This window comes from Netta rufina (assembly GCF_964035555.1).
Source record: "Netta rufina genome assembly, chromosome: 5".
NCBI lineage: Eukaryota > Metazoa > Chordata > Aves > Anseriformes > Anatidae > Netta > Netta rufina.
The window spans coordinates 27,257,188-27,276,150 of NC_140128.1; the positions used below are offsets into that span (position 1 = coordinate 27,257,188).

General features: G+C 37.9%; 2 protein-coding genes across 4 annotated transcripts in view; one reads left to right on the forward strand and one right to left on the reverse strand.

Moving 5' to 3' along the window:
- EIF2AK4 (eukaryotic translation initiation factor 2 alpha kinase 4) overlaps positions 1-14,172 on the forward strand; it is a 38,343-nt gene extending 24,171 nt beyond the window's left edge. For both annotated transcript variants that reach the window (XM_084288184.1, XM_084288185.1), the window contains 16 exons: positions 219-268; positions 359-527; positions 1,099-1,215; positions 1,944-2,009; positions 2,519-2,689; positions 3,266-3,400; positions 3,520-3,627; positions 4,337-4,465; positions 5,521-5,607; positions 6,741-6,853; positions 8,409-8,467; positions 9,543-9,640; positions 10,773-10,841; positions 11,261-11,305; positions 12,384-12,508; positions 13,666-14,172. In XM_084288184.1, the coding sequence (XP_084144310.1) occupies positions 219-268; positions 359-527; positions 1,099-1,215; positions 1,944-2,009; positions 2,519-2,689; positions 3,266-3,400; positions 3,520-3,627; positions 4,337-4,465; positions 5,521-5,607; positions 6,741-6,853; positions 8,409-8,467; positions 9,543-9,640; positions 10,773-10,841; positions 11,261-11,305; positions 12,384-12,508; positions 13,666-13,720 (1,596 nt within the window). In that variant the 3' untranslated portion in view covers positions 13,721-14,172. The remainder of the gene's footprint in view (positions 1-218; positions 269-358; positions 528-1,098; positions 1,216-1,943; positions 2,010-2,518; positions 2,690-3,265; positions 3,401-3,519; positions 3,628-4,336; positions 4,466-5,520; positions 5,608-6,740; positions 6,854-8,408; positions 8,468-9,542; positions 9,641-10,772; positions 10,842-11,260; positions 11,306-12,383; positions 12,509-13,665) is intronic.
- Positions 14,173-15,739: 1,567 nt separating this feature from the next.
- Positions 15,740-18,608, reverse strand: SRP14 (signal recognition particle 14). Of its 2 annotated transcripts, none has more exons than XM_084288187.1 (5): positions 18,477-18,608; positions 18,293-18,365; positions 17,531-17,643; positions 16,333-16,365; positions 15,740-15,901 (listed from the first exon to the last, which is right to left on the reverse strand). In XM_084288187.1, the coding sequence occupies exons 1-5, from the start codon at positions 18,498-18,500 to the stop codon at positions 15,812-15,814; spliced, it is 333 nt and encodes a 110-aa protein (XP_084144313.1). In that variant the 5' UTR covers positions 18,501-18,608; the 3' UTR covers positions 15,740-15,811. The 2 variants fall into 2 exon arrangements, with proteins under 2 accessions (XP_084144313.1, XP_084144312.1); XM_084288186.1 differs by having other exon boundaries at positions 18,293-18,389; positions 18,477-18,555.
- Positions 18,609-18,963: the final 355 nt, after the last annotated feature.

Here is an 18,963-nt window from a genome sequence, read left to right on the forward strand (position 1 = left end):
TTCCTTCTCCAAGCTATTAGAGAACTTTTTTTTTTTTTTTTTTGCCCTTTTTTAAGGCTTGTCACAAAGAGGATTGATCTTATTTGGCTTTGGCAAATATTTAAGGCATTATTACACATGAGAAGTGTTGACTATGTGGTAGTAATTCATTTCCAGTTTAAGAGCAGAGCCAGACTGAAGGTTTTGTTTCCACAATTTTTATGCATTCTGTTTTTCAGATTCCTTTTGCGAGATTTGTAGCTAGAAACAACATATCAAACTTGAAAAGGTAAGGGACTTAAAGACACTTTGCACAGATGAACTGCTTTATGACAGTGAACACTGAAGATGCTGATTCGTTCTTCAATGTTTCCTTTAGATACTGTATAGAGCGAGTTTTCAGACCTCGGAAGTTAGACCGCTGTCATCCCAAAGAACTTCTAGAATGTGCATTTGACATTATTACATCTACTGGAAATAGTTTTTTGCCTATAGCAGAAACAATTTATGCCATTTCAGAAATCATTCAAGAGTTTCCAGTGCTACAGGTAGATTCTCTAATGATGCTTCTTGATTTTTTAAAAATATTTTTTGCTCCTTTTCCATATAAAATTTTAATCTAAGTAAATATTCAATCTATTGTGTTCAAAAAGGGTAGGTCCTCTAATGAGTATAGAACTTTGTGATCACAAATTTTGTCAATAGTAAGGTACAGAGCATTGTCATTTAAATAAAAATGTGTTTTGTAGGTAAACTTAAAATGAAGCAAATGTTTGTATGTATCATAAATACTAATTGAACCCTTACAGTGCCATTGAAATAATGTCTTCTGTCAGGCAAGTGTTTACTGTAGAATGGGACAGACCTTGCCATTCTTTATTTATAAATGGAAGGTAAGGTGATGGAAGAAGTCTGGAGTTACTTTTGAACAATGGGAGAAGTTACTAAAGGTCTAAGAAACATCTTTTTTGGTATGCATTTAGGGGTGTTCGTGGTGGATTTGTTTTGTTTTGTTTTAAGCAAATTAGAGTGCTAATAAAATATTTTTATTGTTTGATTGTTTCTTCCTTTCTTTTTCTCTCTTTTTTTTTTTTTTCTTTTTTTTTTCCCCTTTGTTAGGAAAGAAATTACAGTATTTATTTGAACCATACTTCCTTATTGAAAGCTATACTTTTGCATTGTGGGATACCAGAGGATAAACTCAATCAAGTTTATATCATTCTGTATGATGCTGTGGTAAGCTACTGGATATTAAACTAATCTTTGTAATGATCACTTAGGTTATCTTATTTTGTGGAGCAATTTCTAAAAACGAGGAACAGAGAATTGCCAGCATAACAAGGAACATCTTTTTGATACTTAAAATGGCTCACTATCTTTGGGCTGTAAAATTAGAATAATAACTTTTCTGTTACTTCTGGAATAGGGTGTTTTAAGATAATTTTAAAATTTATATTTACAAGAGAATTATTCACCTGTATAGTGAAGAACTGGTAGGCAATTCAATAAAAACTTCAAAATGTGTATTAGTAACATTTTGATCTTTTCCACCATGCAGAGAAAATAGTTTAAATTCATTTGCATAATTAAGATAGTGTTTAAATCCCAACAAAAATGTGTATTTCTTAACTCTTTACTTTTATCCTTTAATTTTTTAAATTTATTCTTTTTGGGTTTATGTTAATTTGCATAAACAGTCTTGTATTTGTTTTTGCAGAAGTACTTTTCAACAGAAGTTGGTAGTTTTTACTTATGTATGTTTCTTGAACCAAGCCAAATATAACCTCGCTAAGAGATAAGTGGAAAGTGTTATTTATCATTTTCACTCTTCTAAAGTATGATTGAAGTTTGTAACTAGAACCTTTAATTAAAAGGATTGGAAAGTTATGTTTTAATTCTTCTCATCACTAATGTTTGTTGTAACCCAGTTGTTTTGAATATGTTTACATCTGTTTCTCTTGCAGACTGAAAAGCTAACCAAAAGAGAAGTAGAAGCCAAATTCTGTAATCTCTCTCTGTCATCTAATAGTGTAAGTAATTTTAATTCAGTGTTAAATTACTTGAAACTTGCCATAAGCCAGAATATTACACTGACTTTGAAATTTACTCAACCAGAGTGAGAAGAATCAACTGTTACATCCACTGTCCAAAATAAATTAGTCTCTTTGAAAGTGGTCTGATTTTGTTCTCTGCTCTCTCTTGAAGACAGTATTGCTGCTTTCCATGCATCTGTCTTCTCTTAAATGTGTTTTGTATTATGAAAATGGTGAAAGGGTAGATGGAACACTGTACAGAGTGATATCTAGTAAAATGAAAGAAACTTTAAAAAAAAAAAAAAATTGTTTGCAATTGTTGGCAAGTCTGCCTCAAGAGGGTTGAGGCTGACTTCTGGATGCTCTGATAGGTTGCTAGGAGGAACAAGGGAAAAAAAAAGGCCGATACTTCACTCACACAGAAAATTATGTATTTTTTTTTATGTGACCTGTTATGAGCACTGTCAGTCGTGCTATCTATATTTTTATTTTATTTTGGCTTTTAGCTTTCTCGACTCTACAAATTCATTGAGCAGAAGGGAGAAGCAAGTAATGTATTTCCATTTTTAAACACAACGATAAAACAAAAGCCAGGTGTGACTCAGCTGTTGAAGCATGGCATGAAGGATCTAGAGGAAATAATTGCTCTGTTAAAGCAGCTTGGAATAAAGCTTCAGGTTTGTAAAAACGCTCTACTAATAAGTTTGTTGTTTTGTAGGCTACTGGGCCATGTAATTTGTCATGAAACAAACTAATGATATGTTAGGGTACAAAAAGCACACCAAAATATATGTTGTTTATACTTGTTTTGATGACAAGTAATAATACTGGCATTGATTTTGAGAGATTCATTTTAAGAATAAGTCTCTGGATTGATTTCTGTCTTAACTGCACAGATATTTTCTTCCCAGCAAAGACTGAAGTCATTACCCAGAGCATAAAGAAATTTTAAATTTTGAAATAAACTGCAAATATTTTTAAAATACAGAAAGCTGATTACTGAAGGCATCCCCTTCCACCTTCCTTGAGACTTACTGTTTGGAGTTTGTGTTACAAGTCTGTTGTGATGCATTAAGCTTAAAGCATTATTTCCTTATTTTTAATCGTATTTTAAGCTTTTGGAGATAGTGTTTTCATCTGTCTTCCTAATGTGGGGACATTGTTGTCAATACATGCTGCTAAAAGCAAGTAAAATATATTAACCAGTAATATTGGTACAGGACTTGTTCATTTATTCATTTTTATTTTTACAGGTTTCTATAAATCTGGGACTAGTTTACAAAATACAGCAACACAATGGTATTATCTTTCAGTTTATAGCATACATCAAAAGAAGACAAAGAACTGTGCCTGAAATCCTTGCTGCAGGGGGCAGATATGATCATTTGGTATGTGCACATCTCTTTTAATGAGTTCAGATGGAAAGAAGAACGTGAAAAAGATCAAAAACCTTTTTGACATTTTTCAAAGATAAATGTTTGGTTCTTCTGCTTTGTCTTGTTTTGAGATTCCACAATTTAGAGGACCACAGACAGTAGGACCAGTTCCTTCAGCTGTTGGAGTCAGCATAGCTATAGACAAAATAACTGCTGCCGTTTCCAGTATGGAGGATTCTGTAAGTTTGTTTTCGGGGAGGTGTGGTTGTTTCTTTGCTTATTCCTGACTGCTCAGTAACCTAGTTATAACTACAGATAGGCAAAAAATAAGAGATGCAGATGTGTTCCAAAATACTGTACTGAAATAGAAAATATCAAGATGACTTGTTTTCTTCTGTGTCTCTCTACATAGCATTGTTTAATAAAGTAAGGGGAACAGCGGATGTTCAGGTTTATACCCTTTGATTTTTAATTGAGACATTTTTCTCAGTCTGAGCATTGTTTCAGATGAAAAATTACAACTGTTGATATTTAGCTATTGTTACTTTGCCCCTACAAGGAAGGAACCTTAAGGAAATGGACTCTATATGTCACAGTTTCATTTGGTTGTGGAATGTGTATTTTACTAACTTTTACTTATAAGAATAAATTAACATTTTTCAGTTCAATTAGAAGGAAAGAATGGAAATGGCTAGGATACTTGGTGGGACATGCAGTTGCCTTTTGTCAAAAATTAAAATTCAGCACCTTTTAAAGATGCTCAGGAGTATGGTGGCTCTAAAAAGAGGTGATCTAACCCCTCTTTTCAGGTTGATGCATTCTGTTAGTATATATATCCTTATATAATGTTAGTATATATATCCTTCTTTGTTACTTTAACTGCCTTATGAAGGTTAAAAGGTGGTCTGGCGGTTACTATTGTCCCTCTTGTTTTCACTTTCCCTTCAGATTTCTGTCAGCTCATGTGACCTGCTGGTTGTAAGTGTTGGTCAGATGTCCATGGGTAGAGCTATCAATATTGTTCAGAAACTCTGGACTGCAGGAATTCCAGCTGAAATAATGTACGACTGGTCCCAGGTATAACGTCTTTCTACGTGTGTATATTGCTCTAACGTCTTTCTACGTGTGTATATTGCTCTACTCTAAGATTAACACATTTATTAACACATAATTTTTTTTTTTTTTGAATCACAGACTCATAAAGCTGAGAATGCAGAGTGCTACTAAGATACAGTAATGTTAAGAAGGTCTCACTGGCCTTGCAGTGCTCTTCCTCTCTAGCTGCCAGAGTCTTTAAAATTTTGTTGGAGGATCTTTATGTGCATCTCAGAGCACAGAGGAGTTAAGTGACCTGCCCCATTATAAATCCTGAGTGCAGAATCCAAGACCTGTTGAAATCAAGGAGGTGGAAATCACTTAAGTTAAATCAGGGCTAAGCAGCCTCATTTTAAGTGAAGTGAGGATGCTTCAAGGCAGAAGCATACATATTTTGTACCAGTGAAGGTAATAAAGGAGGTGAGATGAAAATGCCAGCAGAGCAAATCTCCATACACCTTCTTCACAGACCCTTCACAGATTCTTCATAGATCTTCTTGGTTCAAAGAATCTTCTGAATCTGTTGAAATGCATGACAGGCTAAGTCTACACTGAGGGCAGCTGTGCTGTGCAGACTGTTCTTGCACCTTTATCCATGCTGAAAGGAGGCTCAACTGCATTTCACCAGTTCTGCATTACTTGTGCTTCTTCTGTGAGGACAGCTGGCAAGGAAGAAGTAGTAGTTTACTGTAGGTAGGACAGAGGCTGTGCTGCTGAGCATGTCTTGCCCATAAAGTGGATCCAGATAGTCTTTCCACATGGGAACTAGGACTGCAGGGCTTAGGAATTCAGACTGCCTAGTGTAGATTTCAACTTCAATTTTTAAGGAAGATTGGGTGAACATATGAATCCAAAATGAAGTTTCACCTTCTGGACTTGTTAATAAAGCTTTCCTCACTTAGAAGCAGTTATATTCAGTGTAACAGCTGCATATTGAGTTTTTCTAATTGAAGACAGGAGACTTTGATTACTTAAAGTGATCATTTTATAATCTGTCAAATTTCCATTCCATTCTCCTTCCCCTTTTCCTATTTCAGTCCCAGGAGGAACTGCAGGAATATTGCCGATGCTCTGGGATAACATATGTGGCTCTTGTGTCAGATAAAGAAGGAAGTCACGTTAAGGTAAGCATGGTAGCCAAGGATTTCAGTGCTATTTCAGATTGATAGTCTGTTTTACATTTTTTATTTTTTTAAGATCAGGAACATTTTATTTTCTGTAAAACTTTAAGTAGATGGAATTCACGTAAACGTGGGTTTGGTTGTTAAGTACCAGAAAGTTCTTCTGAAAAAGCCAGTTTATTATCCGTGAGCACACTGTTGTTCAAACACGAACCACGCTGTTCTTCTCTGTAAGATAAGGCTAAGACACAAAGATATGACTGTATTAAAGCCTGAATTACCTATCACCTTCTGTACTATATCTGCTCTACAGCCTCTAGTTTTGGTACCTTCTTAGAAGTTAAAAGTTTTACAGTATCTTTGATTCTGGATCATTTGGAAGAAAAAAAAAATTCTTTTAATTAAAATTCATTCTTTGATGGAAAAACGTAATCACTTGACAGGAGATGGCATGGCCATGTTAATGTGAGTTACTAAAATATTTTTTACTTAACTTGTTAATCACTTGCCTTCTCATTGCAACAGAGAGCAAATAAGTGCGGTAACTATATGAAGAAGTAGATTTTGATTATGAGAATGAGATGCGTGTTTGTCTTCTATGGACTATTACAGAGTGTTATTTTAAATATGACTTTATTGAAGCAAAATCAACAAAGAACACTAATGAGATGAATGCTGTTGTGACTGGTTAATCTCTTACCAGTAAAGATGGAGCAGATATTTTAAGTTTTTAATGTTTGAGTGTAATCTTTGAAAACTGCAAGGCAAGCCTAATTCTAACATAATTCCTTAACCAAAAGTTAAAAAAAAAAAAAGCCCCAAACCAAATATGCTTTTATTAATACAGTATTTGTACCTAAGAACCAATTTGTTAAATATTACTTATTACATATAAGGTACAAGCGGACAAGATAGTTCAAGCTTTGGGAATGCGGAGGAAAGTGGTTGGAAAAAAATTATATAAAATCAAAGATTTTACAGTCAGTGATTGATTGGTTATGACGACAACTTCCTCCCTTGACTGCTTCACCTTTAAGGCGTGAATAATCCAGTTTGGTTTTGATTAAATTTGAGTAGTTTATTCATATGCCATTTTAAGAATCAACAATCCTAAGAATCACTGAAATACATCATAGGTGAAATCCTTTGAGAAAGACAGACAGACGGAGAAAAGGATTTTTGAATCTGACTTATTAGATCACCTGATCCAGAAAATGAAAACTAAAATCTGTGATGAAAGATGTAGTAGGTAAGTAGCAAAACGTGTACACGAATAGTCAAAATTAGACAAATGCTTGTTTTTTAAATGAAATAATTTTTAAGATATGCCTAGTTAAACCTTGATTTTATTCAATAAGGAACAAGAACTTTGAGTTCCTTTTGAGGGGAAAAGAAAGCAAAAAGCTCGGTTATAGAATTTCATTAAGAGATTGACTTTCCTAGCAGCTGTTATATTCAAACATCCTTAGAGCTTCAAAAATTAGAAGACCATGTGGTCGTCCAGCTGGAATGCTACTACAACAGCAGTACTGTTTGTACGGCAGGACTGCCTGCAAGTCCCCGTTACTGAACAGAAGTCATTTCCATTCAAGCACTGTGTAACTGAAGGATGAAAGCAGCAAGTCCCTTTCATTCTGAGGCAGTGCTCACATGGTAAAAACGAAGGTGTGACTCCCGCACGTCTTGGCTGGCCCAAGTGACAGTAACACCTAGCCAAAGACTTGGGGTATACAGCAGTACTCTACGTCTGTTAAAATTATTGTTTACTGTGACAAATAGAACTTAGCACAGAAATCACAGGAATGTCTGCTACAGCCACAATGGTACACTTAAACAGTAGAGCTGTTACTCATACGTATATATCCTATAAAATATATAACTACACACAGATCTATACATGTTTATGTATCTGCATTATACATATATATGTATGTAGTGGCAGAAGGAACAGTTTCTGAATTCTAGGCTGTATGAATAAACCAACAGATTTGATACCCATATTTCTGAGTAGACTTAACAGTAAAGGAAATATTTAAGCTGGGAAAGGCTTAACTTAAATGTAGTGTGTACAAGTGGGTGATACCTCTTGGTACCCACCTCTGAATTCTCCTTTATCTGGCCTCTGCCAGTCTTAGCATTTAACTTTGCAACTAACCTTATCCTTATGTGTTTTGTGACAGATCTACAAGGATCCATTAGAAGTTGTGAAAGAAAGGCATACTTTCTAAAAGTTGTCTTATATCTAAATCCTGAGAACAGAACATAGAAGGGAAAAAAAATTGGTAATTCTAAACAGAGAAATGAAGTAATTATGATCATAATAACACTGACAAATTTTTCTCCTAATGAATCCTGAATGGGGAAAGTAAATGGATCCAAATAATCAAAAGCATCTTTTAATTCGTGATCAATATTACTTTGATATTGTAGTATCATCTCTCAGAAATCTGTACATTGTAGATTAAAATAGTAATATAAAGACAGTATTCTCATAATATATTCTGGTATTAGGATCTAAATCACTCTTGAATGAAGGGGAGCACAGTTTTTGTATCCATAGGAAACCCAAAGATTGCTGGACTACAGCAGTAGTCCAATACAATAGCAATACAATTGTTTGTGCAGTTCGCTGGGCCTAGTACCTCAGTAATGTAAGTTATAGGATATCCTGTCTGTTCCAGAATAGAACACAGGTTTATCTGTTGAATTAAAATAAGTATATTTGTATGATAGTCTAGAACCACATGTATTACAGCATGCATTTGTTATTGTTAACTTGCTTCCCTAACTGTCTTTATTTTTAGAGAAACGTCAGATAATCTCTCCGTACCAAATCAAAAGGGATCATTTGCTAATATTTCAGGTATTTAGTTACTGAACATACAAAATGATTTCTCTTTCTGCTTAAAACAAGTTTTGCAAGAAAATCTGGTTGGAACATAATTTTTAAAAGTATTACCAAGGTCTGTGTAGGAAAATGTATTCTAGCAGCACATCTGGTTTGAGACATCTTTCCCATTCTCAGGTTTTGTTCCAAGCGATCTAAAACTGAAATTTTCTCTGAAGTAATAACTGCTCAGACCAACATACAGAACATGTCTGATATAAGCAGTCATTGATACAGCGAGAGAGAAAGGGGAAAAAGACAAAAACTTTTTAAGCTAAGAAATTAAACGTTATCTTGATGAAAAATGAATGATTACCATTCTAAGGTTTTTCTTCTTCACATGAAAATACCTGTGAATTTATAGATACTTATTTGCACTGCTTAGCCTGAAAATAGAAGCTTGTGTTTTAAAAAATAAGTAATATTAAGTACTTCTTATAGTTTGTCATTTTGATAATTACTTCAGTAAGTACTTGTTTAGTATCTGACTTTGTTTTTAAAAAAATGCTTTTTTTTCTCTTGCCTGAAAGTCAGGAACACTGCCATGCTTAACTTTGTGGGTTTGGTGTTTTGTTTTTTTTTTTTTGTGATTACCTGAAATGTCGATTTGAATTTCAAAAGAAACCATTTCAAATTTTAATTGCTGTTGTTTGGGGAAGCTTGTAGGTATGGTATTTGTTTTGTCATTGACTTTTCTATGGAACGGAGCATTAAGTAGTTGCCTCAATCCTGTAATAGCTTTTCTTTTTTGATATTATGTCTACTACATTCTTTTATAAATTCTGTAAGTCGTATGAAACTTTTTATTAGTTTCAGAGAACGCTGATTTAAAATACTATTTTTTTATACCTAGAAAGTCTCTCAGTCATAAGTATGCATTTTGAGAATTTACATGCACGTTTCACAATCCTCTCCACTTGACTGTATTTTTAGCATCTTTTTGAATAATACAGTAAATGTTAAACATATCAATATTTGTGAATTTTTCTGTTTCTTGCTACTTTTTGTAAAAAGAAAAAATATAATCTAAAACTGTGTGTTTGTATTTTAGGTGTGTTTGAATCACATGGAACTCTTGCAGTGCCTAAAGTTAGTGTTATAGCTCCTGAAAAATTATCTGCCAGTGCCAGGCGTCGTCAAGAAGTTCAGGTACACACATCCCATAAATATTAAGAAGTAATCATAAGAACTTAAGGAATGTCAGAATTTATATTTTCATTATCACCTTAGACAAATGCATTCTGATTGTTTGTATTCATAAAATAGACTATAAACAACACAAACAGTTGAAGTCAAAGAATAATTTTTTGAAAAAAAAATTATTTAGGATCTTGGGGGTTACCTGTGACATTGTTGTGGCTCAGCCATTATCATATATTAGAAATCCCACTCTAGTAGGAAAAATGGCTGCAATTTGCTATTTTTTTTATAAATACTTACATGCTAAAGGTGCTATGTTTTATAAATACTTACATGCTAAACTACAGTAGTTATAGTAATGTAGAAAGATGAAATGATACTGTAAAAGCAAATGCCAGTTTGCTTATTTAGGGTTAGTAGCTTCAAGATACTTAAGAGTACATAGTAAAACAAAACTGTAATCTTACCCCCTTTTTAGTCCAAATTCATAGATGCAACAAAAATGACCGCTGTAAATACTTCTTGGAACCAAAAGAAATAAATGGATACTATTCATTGAGCTAAACAGGGTTGCTGCTTTCAGTTTTTTAATACAAGCATCTTTCCAGGGTACAAGACAATTTTAATGCAAGGCTACAACTATTTCTGTCAAATGCTACGTTTGCAGAACTGTTACAGCTTGCTTTGCAAGAAGTGTTGAGAGGAACAAGCCATGCTTTGCTATGGCTTTCCAATCAGTCATTTCTCGTCAGCTGTAGATGATTCAATGTATCCACTTGCAGGTTCTTCCTGCTTCTAGAAAGTTGTGTAAGGCCCACAAAGGCAGCTTTTTTAAGTACATACCTGAGACTTCACAACGTAACATGCAGTTCAGTCTGCTTTAGCACAATACCAGTATTACCAAATCTTTATTACTGCTGCAAGAGTGGTGCAGCCCGTCTCCTTCCTGTCTACCCATCCAGGTCTGTTGTGGATTTGCTACTGAAAATTATATTGAACCTGAAGTTTAGTTTAAATATGATGTACAACTTGTGCTAGAATCAGCCTTTTCTGCTCTCCTATCTATGAAACAGAAAACAAGTGTTCCCAGCCTGGGTCACAGAGGTGGTGTATTTTATTTTTGCCCATCTTTTGTTGGCAGGTACAAACAAGGCTTCAGACATTCATTTCTAGCCTGCAACAGAAAACAAGTGAGATTGAGATTTTAGCAGTAAGTATTTTGGCAAAAGCTTTCATCTCAGATTTGTAATTGAATTGGATGATGCAGTTGTTACCTATAACACGTTACTACCAATAGCCTCACTTTCCTGCTAGATTTGCTCTTACATTTAAACCAACACAGCATTTGCACATGGCTTTTAGACTGCTGACCAGGTCACAGAGGACTCTAAATAGCATATGCTTTTCAAGAAATATTTCCTATTTGCCTGTGCCTATTTTGAACTTTCCATAATGCAATCTGTCATGAACAGTTTGTTTAAAATGCTTAAAACCTTAGCATATTCCCAGTGCTGTCAGCATGAAAGCTTCCTTGGAATTCAAAAAGTGACTCCCTTTAGTACAACTAATCTACAGTTAGCAAACCAGTGATAGAACTGTTAAATATTTGATTTCTTAATATTTTTGCAGGTAGATCTGCCGAAAGAAACTGTGATACACTTCTTATTATTAGAGGTAAGCAATTAATTATTATAGTGTAATTGAACAACAGATTATAAGTTTTGTTCCTAATGAAAATGAATGTACAGTTTACCTATTGAGGTGTTAAAACTTGAGAGGACTTTTTACTCAAATTGCTTGAATGAAGCTAGAAAAATCTTCTTGTCAAATTCCCTAGCTACAGAAGACACCAATAGGAGGTCCTAATCCAAAACTGGATTTTTCCCAGAAGTTACCTGAAATTAAGTCTTACTGTGTATTTTTCAAAACCAGTAAGCGTTAATGGGTAGTTTCAGGAAGTGTTTCCTGAAGCTGTTAATGAAGGAGTCCCCCAAACTAGAGGCAATTGGTTTGAGTACAGCAGATGAAGCATCTGTTCCTAGTGAAGATTAGATAAATGGAGGATACGTAAGTATTATATTGACCCCTTTAAAAATTCAGAAGCTACATGATTGTTGGTTTGTTTTTTTGTTTGTTTTTTTTTCCCCTGAAGACAAAGCTCTTTACCTCCCCCAAAGAGAGCAGTTGTTTTAAAATCAGAAATTCCTATCAGAGGTGGAAATCTCTCACTGCCCACCCCTCCCCTCCCCCCCCCAAAAAAAAAATACAATTGACATCCTGCCTGGAAATGGATTTAGATTTAATACTTACTTTTATGCCCTATACTTGTTGTTCTGAAGCAGTATTTGTCTAGACCTCAGTGAAACATCAAAAATTTTCAAAATACTTAGTCTAGTCTACCCAAATCTCAGAGAGCATTCATTACCTCTTAGTTCAGAAAAGGGAGTAGGGACACAATCAGCTTCCATCATTTACTTTTCACTGCCCTTATGGTAAAGTTCTCATCTTTCACCCAGCATCACTAAACTGTCTTAAGAAACTGATCACTAACAAGTCTCATTCTTAATACCTTTTCTTAAGTCAAGTTGCACCTATTAACATGAATTACATTTAAAACCTTTTAATACCCTGTTTAATTAAGGGATGTTGATGTTAGGCAGTGTTCAGAAGACTGAATCCTACCACTAGAAGTATTTCCTTCACTAAAGAATGTAGTACTATTTTACAGTTCCTTGTCCATTTTTTTTTCCAGTTTGATGGAGACAGGCAAGCCTTTGATGCTACTGTGAGACAACTGATGTCACGATGGCCAAAACAAAGGTGTTCATATCTGCAAGCAATCTGTGATGAAATTTACAGCATCAAAATGGAAAAGAGGTAAATTTAAGTTCTTATAGGTACATAACACATCTCATTGTTTCCTGAATTTGAAATTCATTTAACCAACTGCTCTTAATTTGTCCTCCCCTCTCCCTGAAAAAAAAAAAAAAAAAAGTATTTGGGAAGTACATATATATTTCTTTGAGTACTATTTCTGCAAACATGAAACAAAATGGAAAGTCAACATTATCTAATCCTCACTTGTGGTAATCTGAATTCTGCATTTTGTAAACCTTTTCAAGAAATTCTAAAATGTACTCCCACTGTTTTCATTTACTGCTTTGTTCAAACAACTAAATAGTAAATAATTATACATCCAAATATACTACTACTATATAATAACCCTCTTTTCTCATGGGAGGGACTCTTAAAATTGAGTGCTTTCTAGTTCCTCCTGTTCTGAAGGAATGTGATGGCCATCCAGCAAACCTGAGAGACTGCTTCACTTCAAGCAAACGTAGTGCATGTTCTCTCACACATACAGTAAAGCCCACTTCTGTTTTCTAAGCATAAAAACATTTATGTTCAACTCAGTCCCCTTGTTGGATCTGGCAAGGCTGAAACAGTGTATTCTAGGCATGTTGTTTTAAGCCCTAAACTTTCAATTTTTGCACGTACTGACACAGTTAAGTGGGATTTGGATATTCATTCCCCAATAAGCGTTTCATTTATAATACATTTTCTTAAATGTTCAATTTGAACATATTACATAACATTTAAGTAAGACTAAAAATTGGCTTTAATTTCTTTTTCTTAGAGATGCACCAAAATTGCTTTATCTGCCAATGTTTACTAAGGCGACTAAATACTAAACGAAGCACTTTCTTTCCTATGACTTCCAAACCTGTGAGCAACAGAACCCAATTACTACAATTATTTTATTACTTCATACAGTGTTGGGTGTCTGTCTTCCTTTCCCATTTTATGGCTAAGCAATGTTTTGTGTGCAGGCATAAGCCTTCAAAAAATTAAATTACTAGCTAAAGAGAAAGGGAACTAAGGGGAAAATTGTAGCGACAGTGCAAATGAATTAAAGCTACTGCTTTTCTACTGAATCTTTGCTATTAGCTGAGTGCCATGATTTGTCATATGATTTACAGATTTTTAATCCGTAGCTTCAAAGTTTTAAAACTAAATTTTTGTTCCCTTTGCAGGGTTCCTGCTCTCATCCTGTACAGTTACCGAGATGAATATAAGGTTTTGTTTTAGTGCTTTAAGCATTTAAGCATCTTTTCTGGGATGCTTTTACTAATAGACAATAGTGTTTCACACAAAGGAATTTCATAATGTTGTCTTAAAGCAAGAGAGGCAGCCTTTTTAAGTGTCCAGATTGAATTTCATGTGTAATATAAAACTGTAAATTTATTCTAAAAAGTGAAATATTTTATAGGTAATTAAGGAACAGTCTGACTACAGCTAGAGATGTGTTACTGTGTAAATTCTTGCACCATTATGTTGCGAGAGAGATTATTAGCTGTGCCAGGTATAAATTGACTTTTTTTTTTTAAGAATGCCTTGTATGTCCATATGCAATAGTGCTGAAATAAGCATCTCAGTTCAAGGATTAGAGATGTATTATCTTCACCTCTAAAACTCTTTTAAACTTTTTTGAGGAAGGGCTTTGTGTAATAAAAGATTTGGCTACTAAGCCTTTTGAAGTACTTATTACAAGGGTTTGTGATTTTTCTTTTTTAAAGAAAATTCTGCCTTAATCTTAAATCTCGATATAAAAGATAGTAAAAGACATCAAGCTGAGAGTTGTGCAAACCTGGTTGCCTGTGTTTGTCCCATCACCTCACTCCTGCATTCACATCAAACAGCTGCTTCCTGAGAGACAAAAATAAAACCTGATACGGGACACAAACTTGTTTCAGACCAAAAGGCCCTCAAGGTAAGACTTGAGAAAGAGTAACCTGCATGTCCTTAGAGGGATAACTGAAGTTTTGAACTAGCTTTCTTCACATGGATTGTCAGATTAAGTTTGCATTTGAAGACATGTAAGTAATGAAAGGAAGGTTAAAATTACTTTCTTGAAGCTACAGCTTCCCAGTCGATGCTTTTTAGAATTACCACTGTATTTAAGTTGTAACATATTAAGAAAAAGAGCTAAACAAATTTAAAGATCAATTACAGCAGTCTTTGTTGCTGTAAATAATTATATTTCATATCAAATTAGCAAATATGAAAAAAATCATCTATTTCTGCACATAGACTGGTCTTCACCACAGTACCTTGCTCATGCTTCTTCTTATCACAAAAGCTTGTCTTCAGTACTCAAGGCTCACTGCATTAATAAAGATCTACTTCTTCTGCAGCCCTTTTCTTTTAGTGAAAACGAAGGCGAAGTTAAAATATGCAGAGTTAACTTTGAAGACAACCCCAAACATCTGAGAACTGCCAACATTGCCATAGCAATGCACAGAAGTAATGCTGGGGGAGGGTCAGTCCTAACAGCACAGACAACTATCATTAGCAAGACACATCACAGCAGTCATTACAACCAAATCCATTTCTCATTGTGTTTAATAGGAACAAGTAAGTAAGTATTCACCTTTTACATCTGCTCATGTGAAGGAGCTACTTTAAGATGCAAGGATGGGGAAATCCAGATCCCTGAATACGTTGAAGGATGAAGTTTTAAAAAACAAACATTCAGGTGACATGAGCATTCTTAAGCTATGCCTGAAGGGACCGTGATGCAGAGTCCTGCACTGCCCCACCCTGAGCCAGGATCAGCACAGCTGGATGGGCACAGGGTAAGGCAGAGCTGATGAGCTGAGAGCTCAAGCATGGGACTGGCTGCCTTCAAGGCATCTGCACTGCATCTGATAAACACGGCCCTCAAAATAAGACAGAAACAGGAAAGCTGCTGTTCCTGAATAATAGGTTGGCACCCACTTTCCCTAGTACTACCAAGACTTATCTTTAAAACTGGGCATCTGTCACAGAGACTCCTGTTCCAATCTCACTTTGCTCATGGTGCTGTGCACTTCTCTTCACCCTCTGTTATCCCCCAGATGGGTTTTACACCGCCCACTTGCGTAATACAAAACAAACAGCAGTATAAGTACAAAACTAGTTGGCAGACGAGTATAAAGCTATTTTGGTATAACCCTGTAAATACTCCTGCCATACAACAATCCACAGAAAGCATCTCCTGCTTTCAGTTTAAACAAAAGTACTGATCACATCCCAGTATCCTGCTGGAAGGAAAGCCAAAGACAAGTGGTAACTCAAAAAGAAATGGACTTTGCTTTGAGCAAGGGTCAAGTCTGTTGCAGTGATGGTGGGACACTTCCATCACTGTGTTGCTTTACTCTTCTTGTTTTTGCTTTTCTTGTCCTTTTTCTTCAAGCCATCCATGTTAGCTCTCAGCAAATTAGAATATGCCTGAAACAAAAATTAGAACTGTTAACAGAGCAAACACTTAAGTACCAATGTAGAGGCAACACTTCACCTATTGTTTGTGGATATCTACCTTCATTTTTTCGGTTCTCAGTTACTGGCCCTGAGCAGCCTGATCTCGTGGGTAGCATCCCTGCCCACAACAGGGGGTTGGAACTGGATGATCTTTAAGGTCCCTTCCAACCCGAGCCATTCTCCACATGCCTTCACACTACTGCACTGGGAAACTATAGTTTCTAAGCCAATGCAGGAAGTTACAGACAGAGTGCACACATTCGTGGAAAACAAAATCCAGTTCTAAGGTTAATCTGTGTGTCAGTTCAGCATTGATTCAGCTCAGTCACACCAATCCACTGCTTCCTACTGACTACTCCCCAACAGGTACAGAAAAGGAAGATAAGGCACACAAAACTTACCATCTGGAATTTATTTACTTCCTTTGAGCTCACCTACAAAAGTAATACGAGATGTTAACCACAAACACAACAGCTTCAAAATTACAAACTAAAACATTAGTACTTGTTTTGCCACCAGGGACCATCTAATGTCTTCAGTAGCAGCTGGATCAGGCCATGACAGTCAGCAGTACCCAGGCTGTACTGACCCGGCGTAACACCTCACTAACTCAGAAAAGTGAGAAGACCCCACATTAGATTAAGCAAATCTTCTGAAGGCTGTTCTCCCCAAATCTGTGTTTTCAAATGGGAAGGAGGTGAAGAAACATTCTACAGAAGGTTTTATTTCACTGTAGGGCCAGAACTTAACTGACGTGTCGGAATGCAAGTCCTGGTATGAAACATTACAGCCCCGATTCTCCCCGCTATTTCTCAAAGCAACATTTTTCCTTGGATTACTTCACTAAGAAGATCTGAAGTCAGCTAAAGCCTCTCTCAATCTCGCATTCAGAGGAAATGCATCAGGCTCTCAACTTCTAAAGTTAACACCTCCTGAAATATAAATAGCCCTCTAAATAAGAAAGAACACTGGGTGTGCTAAGCGAGTCTACCCCATGCCTGTGTATTATTGGCAAGAAACACAAATCCCTTTCCTATTGTTTCAAAGTCAGGGAACATTCTGTTGTTTGACGGGGTGCAATAACCTTCAGTAATTCCACTGAGGTCTACAAGAAGTCGCCTTTGTCAGCCAAAGTTGACTGCGGGGCCTTTCTTCTCCTTAGAGACACACCATTTGTCCTCACACTGCAGGTTCCGTCACTGTCCTCTTTCCTTCTGTCTCTTTGGAGACATCACCCTTGTCTCCAAAAGGAGCTTCCCCCTTCCCTCCCTCCAGTTCCACCTGACTGAGAACACAACAGCCATGGTTGCTGAAAACAGGCAGAGAGCCTTCCTGCTTGTCTGGTAACACCATTTTGAAGCCAAATGCTGTATACAAAAACAAAACCAAACAACTGTCCCATCTGCAACACGAACTGCAACTGCAACACTTTGGCATCCCGATTTCAGTTGTGCTTTTAGCTACCATATGGTTTCTCTGTAGAATTAAGGGGGCAATTCTCATGAAATTGATGCGACAACAAGCTTCACTTAAAACACGAGGTATTACATGAAAGCCAGGTAGGGCTGCTCATCATTCTAGCCCCAAGTTATCCCTTACCACTGTGCTGATTTTCTTCTTTCCATCCGTTGCTCTGAGAAGACATTTATTGTCTGCGGGTTCAAAGCTTTCTACGTGGCCTTTGCGTGGGACTGGTTTTGTTCGACCATCATCTGCATTGAAATATAGAGAATGTTTATTTGTGTTGGCTAGAAATTGTGAGATGTCTCCTGACTTGAGATGTTAAAAATCACTCATCTGCAAAAATACCTGGAAATTTAGGGCCATCTGAACTGTACTGTGAAACAGCACAGATCCCTTCATCTGTAATCGCATAAACTAGGGCTGCCTGGGCTACCTGACTGACCCAGCACAAACACACAAACCTGTACACAGACACGCTGTGCGAACCGCTTGTTTCAGCAGTGGCATGTTTCAAATGCACTTCAACCTACAGCACTCAGCACAGAGCCATAGAAAAGCCCAGGCCGTGAGGAACCTCAGAGACCGCCTGGTTCAACTCCTCATGGGAGAAGCAGGGCCTGGGCAGGATTCCCTCAACACCCCGTGTGGCTGAACCCTGTATGCCTCAAAATGCTGGGGGGACACACCACATCCCCGGGGACATGGCAGCACCACCACAATTCCCCACTGCAGCAGCCCGTGGATTTTCAGTTACCGCTTAGCAATCAGAACGCCTCCCTGCTCGGCGTGGTCCGGAGCAGCGCCTGCCTTTACGGCTCCCAGCCCCGCAGCAGAGGGGCCGCGTCGTGTCCCCCCCCCCCCCCTTAAGCCCTTGGCGCCCGCCCCGCCCCCACTCACACTTCTTCAGCGTGATGAAGACGCTCCCGGACGTGCGGCACTTCTGGAACAGCCGGGTCAGCTCGGTCAGGAACTGCAAGAGAAGGCAGCACAGGGCCTTGCCTGGGGGCTCCCACCGCGATAACGGCCCCCGGCCCGGGCCCAGCCCCCCCAGCGCCCCGACGCCCCCCTCTCCCCCCGGCACCTGCTCGCTCTCCAGCAGCACCATCGCGCCCGCCCCGCTCCGCGCTCCGCCGCCGGCCCGGAAACGCCGCGCGCACGCACGCACGCACAGCACGCACAGCGCGCACGCCCGGCCCCTGCGCACGCGCGGCGCCTCGAGGCTCCGCCCCCGCCCCGCCGCCGGGCAGCGCCACGTCAGCCCCGGGAGGGGGGGGGGCGGGGCCGGGGGGGGGGGCTGTGAGGGGCCGCAGGGGAGGTGGCGCGGCCCGGCCGTTAGCAGCCGTTGGGCCCCGCAGCGGCCGCTCCCCGCGCTGTGCCCGCTGCCCCCGCGCGGCAGCAGGGGGAGCTGTGAGCGCGCGCAGCGGGCGCCGGGCAGCGCCTGAGCAGGGCTGGGCTGGGCTGGCCCGGGGCCGCCCTCCAGCACCCCGCGTTTGTCCCTGTGTTTGTAGGGTTGTGTTGTACCGGAGACCCGAACGAGGACAATGCGGGGCTGTTGCGGGTTTTTATAG

Bases quoted from the DNA above. Each gene is read 5' to 3' on its own strand.
- SRP14 (XM_084288186.1), bottom strand. From the start codon at position 18,500: ATGGTGCTGCTGGAGAGCGAGCAG. The intron at 18,390-18,476 runs GTGCCGGGGGGA...CCCCCAGGCAAG, and splicing joins TGCTGCTGGAGAGCGAGCAG to GCCCTGTGCTGCCTTCTCTT. The intron at 17,644-18,292 runs GTGAGTGGGGGC...ATTTCAATGCAG, and splicing joins CTTCATCACGCTGAAGAAGT to ATGATGGTCGAACAAAACCA.